The sequence below is a fragment of the Maylandia zebra genome, linkage group LG5 (genome assembly GCF_041146795.1).
Source record: "Maylandia zebra isolate NMK-2024a linkage group LG5, Mzebra_GT3a, whole genome shotgun sequence".
Lineage (NCBI taxonomy): Eukaryota > Metazoa > Chordata > Actinopteri > Cichliformes > Cichlidae > Maylandia > Maylandia zebra.
Window position 1 is genome coordinate 18,999,374 of NC_135171.1, and position 13,858 is coordinate 19,013,231.

The 13,858-nt window shown below is 43.4% G+C and overlaps 1 protein-coding gene across 2 annotated transcripts; it reads left to right on the forward strand.

The window, feature by feature from the left end:
* The first annotated feature begins 3,571 nt into the window (after positions 1–3,571).
* dyrk3 (dual specificity tyrosine phosphorylation regulated kinase 3) lies at positions 3,572–13,222 on the forward strand. Of its 2 annotated transcripts, none has more exons than XM_004545071.5 (6): positions 3,572–4,445; positions 6,488–6,597; positions 9,341–9,546; positions 9,663–9,966; positions 10,055–10,471; positions 10,567–13,222. In XM_004545071.5, exons 1-6 carry the CDS (start codon positions 4,403–4,405, stop codon positions 11,299–11,301), a joined length of 1,815 nt encoding a protein of 604 aa, XP_004545128.1. In that variant the 5' UTR covers positions 3,572–4,402; the 3' UTR covers positions 11,302–13,222. The 2 variants fall into 2 exon arrangements, with proteins under 2 accessions (XP_004545128.1, XP_004545129.1); XM_004545072.4 differs by having other exon boundaries at positions 3,572–3,711.
* Positions 13,223–13,858: the final 636 nt, after the last annotated feature.

Below are 13,858 nucleotides of genomic sequence, written 5' to 3' on the forward strand. Positions count from 1 at the left end.
AGAATAAGGGGGTAACAAGTAAGGGTTTTTTGTTTGTTTGTTTGTTTGTTTGTTTTTACCCTCAAAACACATAACTATACTGTAAGTAAGTTTAAGTAGTGCAAAAGTAATTTTAGGTTCTGCCTAAATTCTGGGTGTTTTACAAAAAAGGAGACAGAAATTATACTGATGCTCAAGCAATTGTAAGCACTGCATGAATAATTTTATACAGTACTTGGTAATTTTGTGGAAAAACAAACAACATTTCCCAGGCTTACATTGTAAACACACTGTACTTTTTGGATTGGGCATTTTAGGGAGTGGTTTAACTTTGCCTGACTTCCAGGTATTTTACAGGGAAAGAGACACTCCTTTCCTGTGAAATCCTTTTGATGGCTTGAACAGTGATGTGAAAGGGAAAACAGTACATTAGCCTTAGCTCCATCAATGTAAGGTCACATAGCCCTGCAAAATGTTATGGTATTTATTTTTTCTTGTAGGTTAATAAGGGAGAAATAAAACATCCATCATGCACATCAACATAGTGAACATTAAGTAAAGACTTAAAAAGCCAAGTATGCCCTTAGTTGCAGGCCTTATTATAAAGTGTTATCGATGTTTTTAATGCTAAAATATGATTATTGTTTTTATCCATTGGCTTTTCACATTTACTGTTTTACATAAAAGCAGAAAAAAACTATAAAGCACATTCATGCTCATCAGTTACAAATAGCACATGCATGAGTAATTCCAGACACATAAATATAACCTTATAAAGTGTTAAATCAAATCAGACACAGTGTCTTTTATCAAATTTGAGGGCGCAATTATACATTTAAAATCAGGGTTTCCAAGTTCAGTGTCAATACGAAGCCCAGCTGATGTTGGAAAGTCTTGTGACCTGCACTCTAAGCACTGTATTCAAATTTAAGCAAAGAGCAGAGGTTACCCGGCCACGGTTGGATGAAAACCTTGTAAATGAACACCATCCAGTGCTGCTCTCTAAGGAGGAACATCCTACATTCTCATTCAAGATGTAATAATAAATAAAAAAAATCACAAAGCACTCTGATATTCTGATATGAATAAAGAGGCTCTGTGGATGGTGGATGACAAAGTAAAATATATACGAAGCACAGACATGTGTAGATTGTACAATGATCTTACACCCTGTGAATGAGAGTTGTGGCACATGCTGAAGCAGGCAGACGTTACGCCACCGCACTATGATTCACTCATTATGCAACTGTTTAAGTAAAAATGAACAATAATCAAAGATGATGTTTGAGGATACAGATGCATTATTAAATGTTAATGAAAATATAACGGCCCACACGATCTGTGCTTTATTTACACTGAGTAAATGAACAAACGGTTGCAAAAATCATTTTAACACCGTCATAGTGGACTTTACTTTGGGTGAAAAGATGCTCAAGAACATACAGTGATCCTGAGCACGGATGAAATGTTTGCGTAAAACATAAAACACATAAAAGTGTGTAAAAATACATCTTTTGGTGCCCCCTACTGGCAGATTTATGTACATGCAGCGTGAAACTTGTTTCCTGTGTACAAACCAACGACAAAATAACAACAGAGAGGTAGTAGCTGATAAGGCTGACCCAGTTACTGTCTGATCTCGGCAGTATAGTTTTTCTCAAGAAGAGCAAAAGAAAGATGAGGTTACTACAGACCCGGAGAAACTCCTTGTTTGTTGTTGGGCATAAGAGAGCTGGGTTTGTATGCAGCGCATCAGAGGCAGCATTAAGGAAATCAACCTTTGTGGTAACATTCAGTCCCTTTGCTTCCCTTTTCCCATAAACTGTGTGATGCACAGTGGTTCATTTTAAGGAACTGCTGAACCACTTAAGATTTGCTCTGTGAACTCTGTGGGACACTCCTCCCATCAGATGGTGCTATAAGTTTTAAAGATCTTAAAGGGTGAAAAGAATGAAATGGAAATAAAATTTGACATCATTTTTTATGATCAGTATTTGAATAATGAGTTTCTGGTTTTTACATTTTAATAGTGTACTGCCGTTACACATATAAGCATAAAAATAACCTTACTATTACCAATATTAAAAAATGTAATTGTTCTTCTTGTCTTGCTGTTTCTAACAAGACAATTATGCCTTCTCCGCCAGAACCAGCTTGCATTGCTGCAAAATCACCAGCAGGTGGCGGGTTCTTATAACAACAGCAATCACTAGTAATCACTGTGTAGTAACAGGTAGTGTGAGTTCATGCACAGCTCCATTATTTTGTTTTTATATGTTCTGGTAAGAAAGTATTCACATTTTGACACGTATCCTCCCAGATGAGATTGTTTTCAAGAGCATTTAAAATGTGGTGTCAGGTGAATAAACCCACAAGTGTCAGTGTCTGTCACACAGCCTCAGACTAAATACAGCCAGACCCCCCCAGACCCCCACCTCGAGGACCTATAGGTAGCTTTGCACCTGGTCCCATTGGGCCGCAGTTTTAAATTCACTTCACTGCGATTAAAAGTGGCACATGGTCCACAAGCTTACACCTTGAAACCTCTTGAGAGGCAAGTGCAATAAGCAGATCAGTTTATAGGCATTGTCACCCTACTCACTCTATACACCACCATCTAAGAATAAGCAACAGGTTTTAAGGGTCGGTTGCTGCCCCGGGGGGGTCTAAATGAAAGTGTGTCAGTGTATGTATTTGTGGCAGCAAATATAGAGAGACCTCCTCTTCTCACCTCTGAGAAAGAGCTAAGATTAGAATCACCCTCTGCCCAGCATGTATCACTATCTGAATATAGCCTGCTCCCCTTCTCATGCCTGCTGGGTCTCACTCCGTCTGTCCTCTGCCCTGCCTCTAACTATATCCAGCCTTGTATAGATCTCCAAACACACTCCGGTTTCAATCCACAGCTTTCCCTCATAGGGTATGGAGAGGGAGAGGAGAAGCCATGCTTAATTCTTGGGCTGCAGATCACAGGTAATCATATTCTTAAAACATTAACAAACAAGCACGAAAAGGGTATTGGCACAGTATATTATGCCATATATGTGCATCTGACTTTATTAGCCCATCAGTGGACCTATTGTGCTGTAGAAATGTCTGAAAACAGTAAAAAACAAAACAAAAACAACAACAACAAGTAAACAAAAAAAAACACATTTAGCATGTATCCACAGTTCAAATACAGGAATTAGCAAATTATTGACCCTTTTGCACCACTTTCTAATAAAAACCACTTTTATAATTGCTTTATAATATATAATAATTACTTTGAGATAATAGCATTGCTAATGAGTGTTGCTTATAAGCCTTTTACAGGACTCTTGCCGCAGGAATAGCCCGGGTGTTTCTGAAACTTATGGCTCTCTTCTACACAAGTGCACCACTTGCTAATTCTTTACATCAGTCTTTTGTTTGTTTGTTTGTTTTTCCCCCCTTGCTTTTTCGCGCAGTGATGTGAGAAAAAACAACCTTTGATGTTCTTATGCATGCAGAAGCTCGACCACTTTCCTGTTGGCTCCTCTGCAGACCTCCATGTGGACGCTGCAGGGCGCCCTTCTGCCTGCCGTCTGGATGCCCGGTAAGCGCCGCCCTGCTCCCTCCCTCCGTCCGCCTGCTGACTCTGAGCTCAGTGAAGACGCCCTTAGCAACAACACACAGCTGCACCGTCGAATAAGATACTCGCAGCGCACAGGAGAAGGATTTAACAGTGCAGCGTTACTGCACTGACCTCAGGTGAAGATTTTACGCGACGGGGATTCTGCTCCGGTTATTAGTGCAGTATAAACATGAGGCGTGAATACAGTTAGCCTGTTCTGGGCTAGCCATCCCCGAGGACGAGCGAAGCACCCCCCAAGCTGTCCCGAAGGAGGACAAATCCTGGGGGCTCTTGTTTGCTAACTACCAAGCCAGCTTACCAGGAATAGGCACGGGAATGGTGCTCTGGATCGACTCATTGTACTGTCAGAGAAAGGCGAGGGGCACATGGGTCAGACCATCGAGTTGTGATATTTGGACTCAAACTAACGGAGGAAGCGGCTCTCCGGCGGACGAGTGTTTCGTGGCTCTGCGAGCTAGCTGGCTAGTTAGCTGAGGGAAACGACCCCCACCGCCTGTTCATTTTTTTAATTGTAGCTTGGCCCATGTTAGCCAAGACGAGTGTGAGAGCAACACATGAAAACACAGTAAAACTAAGAAGAAACTACTGCTTACACTGGGAAGAAAGCTTGCTGATACAGAAAGGAAAACAACTTGAGTTCAGTCGAAAAGACAACTAACGGGTACTCGGACTGCTATCAAAACACTGCAACAGCAGACTTTTTAATACTAGTAGCTCAGTTTGCTAGTTTGAACTTTTATTCTCCTTTTTTTAAAATCTGATTTTTCCCCTCACTTTGGATGCTGGCATCTAATATTAATTGCAATCATGATGATAATAAGCCGGAAACCAGAGGGCCCAATAGCAACAGGTAACCAAAACAAAGTAAAACGTTGTTTGTCTGTACGTTCGCTTCCTCGTGGTCGTGTGAATAGGATTTATTTGGGGGTAATTTAGAGGTGAGTATGATTGGGATTTAAAAAAATGCCCTCCAAGTAGCTGCAGAACTGGTTAATTTCACAAGTGTCTTCGCGGTCACGTCGCGTCTGTGGGGATAGAGCACGTATATAAGCTACTGTAACAGTGCCGTGGGCTTCTCACAAGACCCGACATGTTAACAAGTTTTCTTTTCCTTTTGCTTACCCTGATCAGTTACAAGACTTTTATCTAAGAAGGTTTTGAATGTCACACCAGGAAGCTTATTTTATTTTCTTATTTTCATCTTTCTCGTAAACTTTTATTGTTCTATCAAAGGGTTGATAAGCAGTAATATCTCAGTTGGCATCCTTTTAAGACGCGCTTTTGGAATTTGTACTATGACCAGTGTTATTATTGTTTTATGACACTGTGACTGATCTGTTTTTGTTTGCTTATGTGCAGATTTTTTTTCTTAATTTTATTTTTTTAGCTGGTAATAAGAAAGAAGCCAAGAAAGAAAGAATGAAAAATGACAGGGCTGTCATCGTTATGTCATGTCATATGAACCCTGTGGTTTACCTTGCCTCTGTAAAACACACTTTGTCCAGAATGCCAGGAAGAGGACAAAAAGCTGAGCCTTTCCCCCACCACAGCCACGCTCACACGTTTTATGACACATGAGCTGCTGTGTTTGTTTGCCTGAACCCTGTTCTCTATCCTTTACAGTGCCGAGGAGTTTTCATAGTGGGGAGAGCTGGACATAGTGGGCTGGATGTTTGGGGTTACACAGATGTTTGCTCTCTGTTTCTTCTCTTTTTTTCCTTTCAAGCTTTGCTTGGACAACAAATTCAGATTCTGTACAAAAAGTGCTGAGCACCCACTGAGCGATTAGGAGTTTGCTAAGGGCTAATGGAGTCTGTGCTTGGCTAATATTGTGTGTGTAGTCCTAATGCCACTGTTTGCAGTGCTGTGCAGGTTTAATGCGTGCGTATCCAGGCAGCAGGTCTAATCTGTCCAGAAGCAAGCCTGTGCTGGGAACATAGTCTCTGACGCACCTACACATGGTTACAGCACTCTCTGGGACTCACGAGGGAGAACGCCAAACTCGCCACAACTTCGGCTAATGAGCTACTCACCCTGATTTCAAGCTGCACTTTACACAGTTAGTTTTAATCAGTTGGTGTATCAGCTAGCATGTAAGCTCGATGACTGTTGTGGTAAACAGTTGGCCAATGGGAGCGATTGCCATTTTTGTAATTGGCTTCCACCCACAGTCCCAAATGCCGTGCTCGTCCATCTACTGTAGCCGTATCATCTCGTATTAGGTGTTTGGCTCAATGCCAAAGAGGTGAGCATGAAACACAGCACTATTGAATGACAGGCACAAGCATCCCTCTATATTAGCTCTAATTCCAAACACACCTGGTGTGTGCGCCACATGATTTGGGCTGAATGGACAGATGGGCAGACGGAAAGATGCTGTCGTCACAGAGGCATCTGTTAGCCCCATTAGGCCAATAATACCACTTGCAGCGCTAGCGATCTGGGACCCTAAGCCGCGTGTAAGCTGGTCAGGTTGGAGCGCTGGCCTTAGACACAATGTATTGGGTACAATAGCTACAGTGATGTATCTGATAATGGTGGTCTTTTCACTGCAACTGTGAGCTAGCCTGTTGTGGGAGACCGTATTCATCCCCACTGGCATACAGAGATCGGTGTAATGCAAGATGTCTTGCTGTGGTGGCTCAAGGGATTTGTCTAGTTGTACAATGCAGTTTGTTTTAGCATCAGGGTAACTAGAACTGCTGGTGTGATTGATGAGATGATTAATAGGACATTGCCTGATTTGGTCAAACAAGGATAGTGCGTCTCAGTGGAGAAAATTAAATTGCATTCTGTTGACGTCACCTTCGAGGATCGTTCTGTGCTTTTGCTGCAGATTTAATAGCCTCACATCATCACACTGATTGACTTTGTTCATCATTGTCCCTGCAGCTCGCCATGGTGACGGTCTGTACGACTCGTACATGAGGACCGACCACATCCTGAAAGACGAAGCAGACACAAACAGTCCGTCGGGGCTACCCCCAATGCCCAAACACACAGTAAGTATACACACACAAACACGCACGCATACGCGCATAGCCAGTTAAGCCCTATTTCCTGTGCTGGAGCACACTCTGTCTCCAGACTTCCTGCTCCTCTGAGAGATATTCCCTTGCCTGTGTTCCTGTTCATCACATTTGTACCCCCCCCCCTCCCTCCCTCCCTCGTTCCACTGTGTTCTGGCTGCGTAGGATGGGCAGCTTATCTGTTTCCTTATCTCCAACATGTGACTTTCAGTAGATTTTTATACCCTTCATTTAATAGCATTGTGTGAGTAAGACTCATTTATTGTCCTAGGGCATCAAAGTTTGGTGCCCCGGCAGTTCTCGGTGCTTGCGTCAGGGAAACTACGGTGAATTGGCCAATTAGTTTTTTCGGCTAAAGTGAATACAGAGTGCGCTTATCTTGCCTTCATCTGTTTTTGGACACGTCATTTGACTCAAACCATGTTAATGAGCAGGTGATATATATGCATGTTTACGGTGCTTACGGTAACTTTCATTGAGGATACGACCTCATTAATCTCAATAAATTGACCCATATACCATAATTACTTTTTGCTGTTCTGTTAATCCATTCTGAAAGATAATTAGGGATTTGCTTTGAGTTTTTTAGGCAGTTTTACATTAAAGGAGGGTTATTACCAAAAATAAATGATCTGTTTTAGCCTAGGTAAATATATATATGTGATCTTATAAATGTCCCCTATGGCAAAATAAAATGCACATACACACAAACAACAATAGTCCACAGGCCTACATGTCAGTAGATGAAAAAGGCTGGTTTGATATATTGTAAAGATTTATTGGGCTTGAAAATGTGACCCACAAACAAACTCACCAATCAGCATTCTCCCCCTCTCCTCCCCTTCCCCTAGCTCGTGTAATCCTCCATCAGTGGGCTTGCACAGAGTTTAGGCCTAGTTTTCTATTCTAGTCCCATCCTTCTTCCTTTGTGTTTTGTGTCACGCTCACAGAGTTACTGTCCTCCGGTGAATGTGACTGACAGTAACTCGCCCCAGTTCAGCGTGTTCAGTCCTCAGACACTAGCCTCATGCTCTATTAAAGTAATAAACTGATAGATGAGGGCTTGATTTGCTTTAATAAATTGTACTCATAGTAAGTTGAATTCATGAGCCCCCACCTTTTATAGCCGTGTTCTGACTGTCACCCAAATTACGGCAGCGTAATAATACCATCATTTGCTTTGTTTGTGACAGAGGTTTGTGTGGTTGCTGCAACCTTGTGTGAGCTTCAGAGAGAGGAGAAAAAGATACTGAGGTGTTTCTGTAGCAGAAAGAGATTAGCTCTCCTCCATCTGTTGCACCATGCAGATTTGCACACAGGGGACTCCACCCTCTGTAATACCTGAGTGAGAGAAAATGCCGCACGCTCTGATTTCTCTTCCCGTTTGGAGCCCTCTTACGTTTGAATTTTTATTGTATTTTTCAGCCGGGTCAGTCAGTAATCCATCACAGACGCTGTTCCCCGTGTGGAGAGCTTTGATATGTATGTCAATATTTGTGTATGTGTCTGGGTGAAGGGGCTCGATCAGTGACATTCACTGTGTACTTTGGAACAACAGCTGCATGAGACCCTGGGTCAGCAGCAGAGCTGTTGTAATAAGTTAAGACTATATAGTTACATGTATGGAAACCCATCCCGCATTCCCACTCTATTTTTAGAGAGCCCAAACCTGGTACAAAAACACACTCTCAGCTGAGTCCTTTCTCCGTGGATGATCAACACCCACTTTTCCTAAAAAAAACAAAACAATCTTCCCAAAATCGGTCTGCCCTTAGAGTAAAAAGTGTACATGTGTAAGAGAGAGACAAAAAGCGCGAGGATATATCCCTCTCCAGTCTAACTCCTTGTACGAAGGCTTCGGTGAGTTCATGTCTTAACAGCCACACATCTTCTATAGTTTAACAATATAATTCAACTTTAATGACCATCATTTCCCTTGTGCTCCATAATCTTGCGGAGCGTTCTTTCCGCTAGAGAGAGAGAGAGAGCGAGGAGGAATGAATTCCTGGGGTTGCTGAAACGAAGCTGCTCTCCGGCGAGACTCGAGACCGTTCTTTAAACTCCTTTAACCTTCACCCCCAAGCAAAGGTGGAACTGTCACTTTTAAAGTTTGTGGACAGTTATATTGGGGGGGGAAATCGCCTAGTGACTGTGCGATCACTTTCTTTTATTCTGAACTTCATTTTGTACGTAGATGCTATTTGCAGTAATTAAGGAGTAAGTTAGAAGTTAAATGTTTATAGCAAGATTATGACAGCACTAACAATGATTAGTGGTATCTTTCATCTAAGCAAGGATACAAACAAGTAGGTGGGGATGTGGGTCGTTTTGCATGTGTTGGTAGGAGAAGAGGGGACGTTGCGCATTAGCATTTGCTGCCAGACTGGATCTGGATCCTGTCGTGCTGGTTAACCAACTGCAAACTGGATGTCTGCTCATTTCTCTCCACCTGAGACTCTACAGTTGGGTGTTGATATTTTGATCTGCATCAAATACAACCTTTTTTTTCTTGTTAATAATCAGGATTTAAAAATGTTGCAGACTCTGTCTTATATGTGGAGCTGGAATGATGCAGGATAATATTGAGTTTTGAGTCATTTTTAGAAGACCCTCAGTTAAGAAACTGTTTTCTCTTTGTAGAGCAAAATAAACTGCATTTGCTCTGATATTCACCGACTGCGTCTTGTAAAGTCTTGTTTTGCCTCTGTGTCAATAGGTTGTCAGTAACAAGGCTGTAATGAGGGATCAGGTGACCATCCGAGGTGCCCCGTCAAAGGTGAAGTACCTGTATGATGACTCGACTAGCAACCGCAAGGTCAACGCCATAACCACAGCAACCACACTGAACAGTGGGACCACTCATGAGACACCCACTAAACCTGCCCCAGCCTCCAGCCTGTCCAAAGAGCACAGTGTGGACAGGTGAGAAAGATGGACATGCTAACTAAGAGCATGCTAACTAAGTAAAATGTTACAGGCGAGATGATGACCAGTCAAGCTGCCGGTTAACACATTTGTTCCATCCTCATTTGCCACAGCACTGAATCCAGTAAGGGCTCTGTCGAATCCTCTGGCCCGCATGGAGCCGGGAATGGCGTCAACAGCAGTAAAGTGTGCGGCCCACTAACTCCTGATCAGGCTCTGAGACTGTACCGAACTCAGCTCACCACCCTGGAACAGGCGGAGATCCACTCCTACCCAGACATTTACTTTGTGGGACCCAGTGCAAAGAAGAGGCCCGCAATTGCCGGAGGTAGCAACAACTGCGGCTACGATGACGAGCAAGGAGGTTATATTCACGTCGCCCACGACCACCTGGCTTACCGCTACGAGTTCCTCAAGGTCAGATGTGTTCTGATGTTTGTGGCTTTAAATTTGTTCTTTCATTTTTAGCTAAACAAATGCTTGTCCTTTCTCTTACTCTCTACAGATCATTGGTAAAGGTAGCTTTGGCCAGGTTGCGAAGGTATATGACCACAAACTGCAGCAACACCTGGCTCTGAAAATGGTGCGCAACGAGAAGCGTTTCCACCGGCAGGCGCAGGAGGAAATCCGCATCCTGGAGCACTTGCGGAAGCAGGATCGTAACGGCACCATGAATGTTGTGCACATGCTCGAGAACTTCACCTTCCGCAACCACATCTGCATGACCTTTGAGTTGCTCAGCATGAACCTGTATGAGCTTATCAAACGCAACAAGTTCCAGGGCTTCAGTCTGGCACTGGTCAGGAAGTTTGCGCACTCCATCCTGCAGTGCCTGGAGGCTTTAAGCAGGCACAGAATCATCCACTGTGACCTCAAGCCAGAGAACATCTTGCTCAAACAGCAGGGTCGCAGCGGCATCAAGGTAAAGGCGGCGCCTTCTCGTCTGTGCTGTAATGGGTCTGTGCGTTTGGTTTTCATTTTCATTTATATCATTTCTTATTCTCTTGCCCCTACCAGGTGATTGACTTTGGTTCCAGCTGTTTTGAACACCAGCGGGTCTACACCTACATTCAATCTCGTTTTTATCGAGCTCCGGAGGTGATCCTCGGTTCACGTTACGGCCTTCCTATTGACATGTGGAGCTTTGGTTGCATTCTGGCCGAGCTGCTGACTGGCTACCCCTTGTTCCCCGGCGAAGATGAGGGCGACCAGCTGGCCTGTGTTATGGAGCTGCTGGGGATGCCGCCGCAGAAGGTCCTGGAGCAGGCCAAAAGAGCAAAAAACTTCATCAACTCCAAGGGCCACCCTCGGTACTGCGGTGCAAACACTTTGCCCACCGGAGCCACTGTGCTGACAGGGTCCCGCTCGCGCCGTGGCAAGATGAGAGGCCCTCCAGGTAGCAAGGATTGGAGTGCTGCACTCAAGGGCTGCGAGGACCCCGCCTTTACTGACTTCATAAAGAAGTGTTTGGACTGGGACCCGTCTTCTCGCCTCACCCCCAGCCAGGCCCTCAGACACCCTTGGCTGTATCGCAGGCTTCCCAAACCAATACCCGGGACAGAGAAGAGCCAAGGAGCGTCTGTGAAACGACTCCCCGAGCACCACAGCACCTCCTTTCCCTCTATTCTGGCCAAGGGGGGGCCTGGCTTAAGCTCTACAACTGCCAGTAACAACAAACTTAGAAGCAACATGATGGGAGATTCAGGAGAGGCCATACCTCTTCGCACGGTCCTACCTAAACTTGTCTCGTAGAGAGAAAGCGAGAGATAAAATCCTCTAATCTCCTCCCTCGCCACGTTTTCCCACTCCTCAGGAGGAGTCAGAGTAAAGGAGAAAGTGGTTTTAAAACAGCTTTGTTTGTTCTTTTATTTGTTTTCTACTGCGAGGTGTCGACACCCCAGTCTTTGGTTTTTAATAATAGTTGAAAAGAGAAAGAGAGGAATAATAAAAGAAACACTCAAAAGTTTTTATACAGCGGCTGTGGATTTTCCGTTTACAGCCACAGGACGTGGTTTGATATTAGATAATGCTTTTTAAAAACAAAAGAAAACTTCCTCGTGTGAGTGGACAGCTTGTTCAATGAGAAAATATCTCTAACCTGTGTGCGATCTCACGTAAGTGTTGTGTTTTGGTAAAACGCACTGAAGCACACCTGCACTGTCACTTGCCTCACTTCACTCTCTTAAACTTGAAAAGGGCTACAGAGATTACTCTTATCAAGTTAGACTTAGCGAGATTTGTTCAGCCAATGGATTTTAACTAGAAGACAAATTGTTAGTTTTTGGGTTCTGCGAACACTTAACTCAGTTATCCCTCATATATACAACAAAAATGCCTTCAGACTGGTAATACAGGATTGGCTTTATGTAGCGACAGATTCTGAAAACAGAAGTAAGAAGTTTATTTTTTCCTCTTTCCTTTTTCTCCCCACAAACACACACACATACACCACTTTTCCTCATCCCTTGCACTTGTGTGTCAGCTCAGTATGTGATGTTAATACTATGGAAAACGCTGAGAGGACATAGGACAACCTATTTATAGCCCACTGTCGTCCTCCTATTTTCACCGTACACGAGTGGGGAAAAAATGGGGAATCGGAAGAACAGTAGAGCTACTCGGACTCGGTCACAAAGGCGTCGCGTTCGGTACCTCACAACTGGTTTGCAAGATAGAGAGTGAGAGGGAGAGAGCCGTAAGTCAAAGCACCTAAACACCTTTGGGTTGATTGGCTGGAAAGTTTTGTATGAATGTCACCTGCCCGTGCCTGTAATTGGCTGCCGAGATTGTTAGCGGTAGTGGTCCTAATGGGTGGGTAGTGCAAGGAAAGATAGATCACGGGATAAAATGAAGGGCAGTATGTTCAATATGAGCCAGGATATTTTATTCTCTGGAGGAGAGATGTGTGGAAGACGAGCCAGTGACAAAACGAACGGTTTTAATGGTACTGTTGAAAGAAACGTTTCTCAGGGAGACATACTTGATACATCCCTTAATCTTAAAATTTACTGTGTTCCACTTATAGTCATGTATCCCGACTGTGGATGAAGATGGCATGCAAGCCCAGTCCGCTCAGAGCGAGAGCATTTACGAGAGTCTGTGAAGGGGGTCTGCATGCTCCACAATCTGACCTAGATTCTCTCTCCTCCCCCACATTCACTTTTATCGCTCCTCTTTTTTTCTCACTCTGTCTCATGTAGGGCAGGGAACCTCTTAAACTCTCACATACACAGTGAATAATGGTGCTGTCCAGAATGCACACGTACAGACGCGCACACAGAAACATGTCAGGTGCATGTTGGTATGGACCACACCATTCAAAGAGTTCTTTCTCTTGTCCCTCATTTTCTAAGTGAAACTGTCAGGGATTTCTACTCTGTCTCCATTTTTTTTTTATAGAAGTGGTTTCTAATGCTTTTCACTCCTGAATATCAAAGGATGTCAAATGCAAAAAAAAAAAAGAAAAAAAGAAGAAGAAAAAAAGAGAAAAGTCATATACTGTCATGTTGTACTAGTGGTGTGAGTTAGTAGGGAGGGTGTTTGGTGTTCAGCATGAAATCACAACCTGTTATCAAAACTGAGTGACTATGAGAGAAACTGTACAGTAACCAAATGAAGTTGTGATAGTTTCTTTTTCTAAGAAAAAATAAAAATGATTTCAGTGAACTGTTAAGCTTTGGGGTGATTTCTGGATTGAAATGGGCTTTTTTAATGAATTTTTTTAATTCCATGAGACATGTATTGCTCATTTGTCACCTAGTGTGAAGCTCTCATCTCCAAAGAAACCAGGTGTGTGGGGGGGGTTGTTTTGGGTCTTTTTTCTGCCTGACATCAGGAGCTTGTGTCAGGAAAACAGTGGCTTACACTGCAGTCAGCATAATGAATCACTTTTAAGTGAACTGGATTTCAGTCAGCGATCAGGTTACAGACGGTAATGAATGAGTCAATAGCCTTTTATACTGAGGCTGCCTTGTTGTTATGCCACCTTTATTAAAGTCATAAAGATGTAAGGAACAGATGTGAGAAAATACGCAGCACACATACGGGAAGACGATTCAGCCTTCCAGGCTATTGGACTGCGTTTTAGTTCTAGGTAGTGAAACAAAGTAAGTGTACCTGCTACTTGTGTTTGTGCCAGAGCCGAAACAGCTGCTCTGCCAACAAAATTAACAATGAGTACAGGCTATCTTAGTAAACTGATGAGGAAGTGCTGACAGTAATGTTTTTGTTGTTGTTCATTTACAGCTTCTGTGACATGTGAAACTTCATGTTGATTATGCTAAATTATGACCCTGCTGTCTGACTCCTG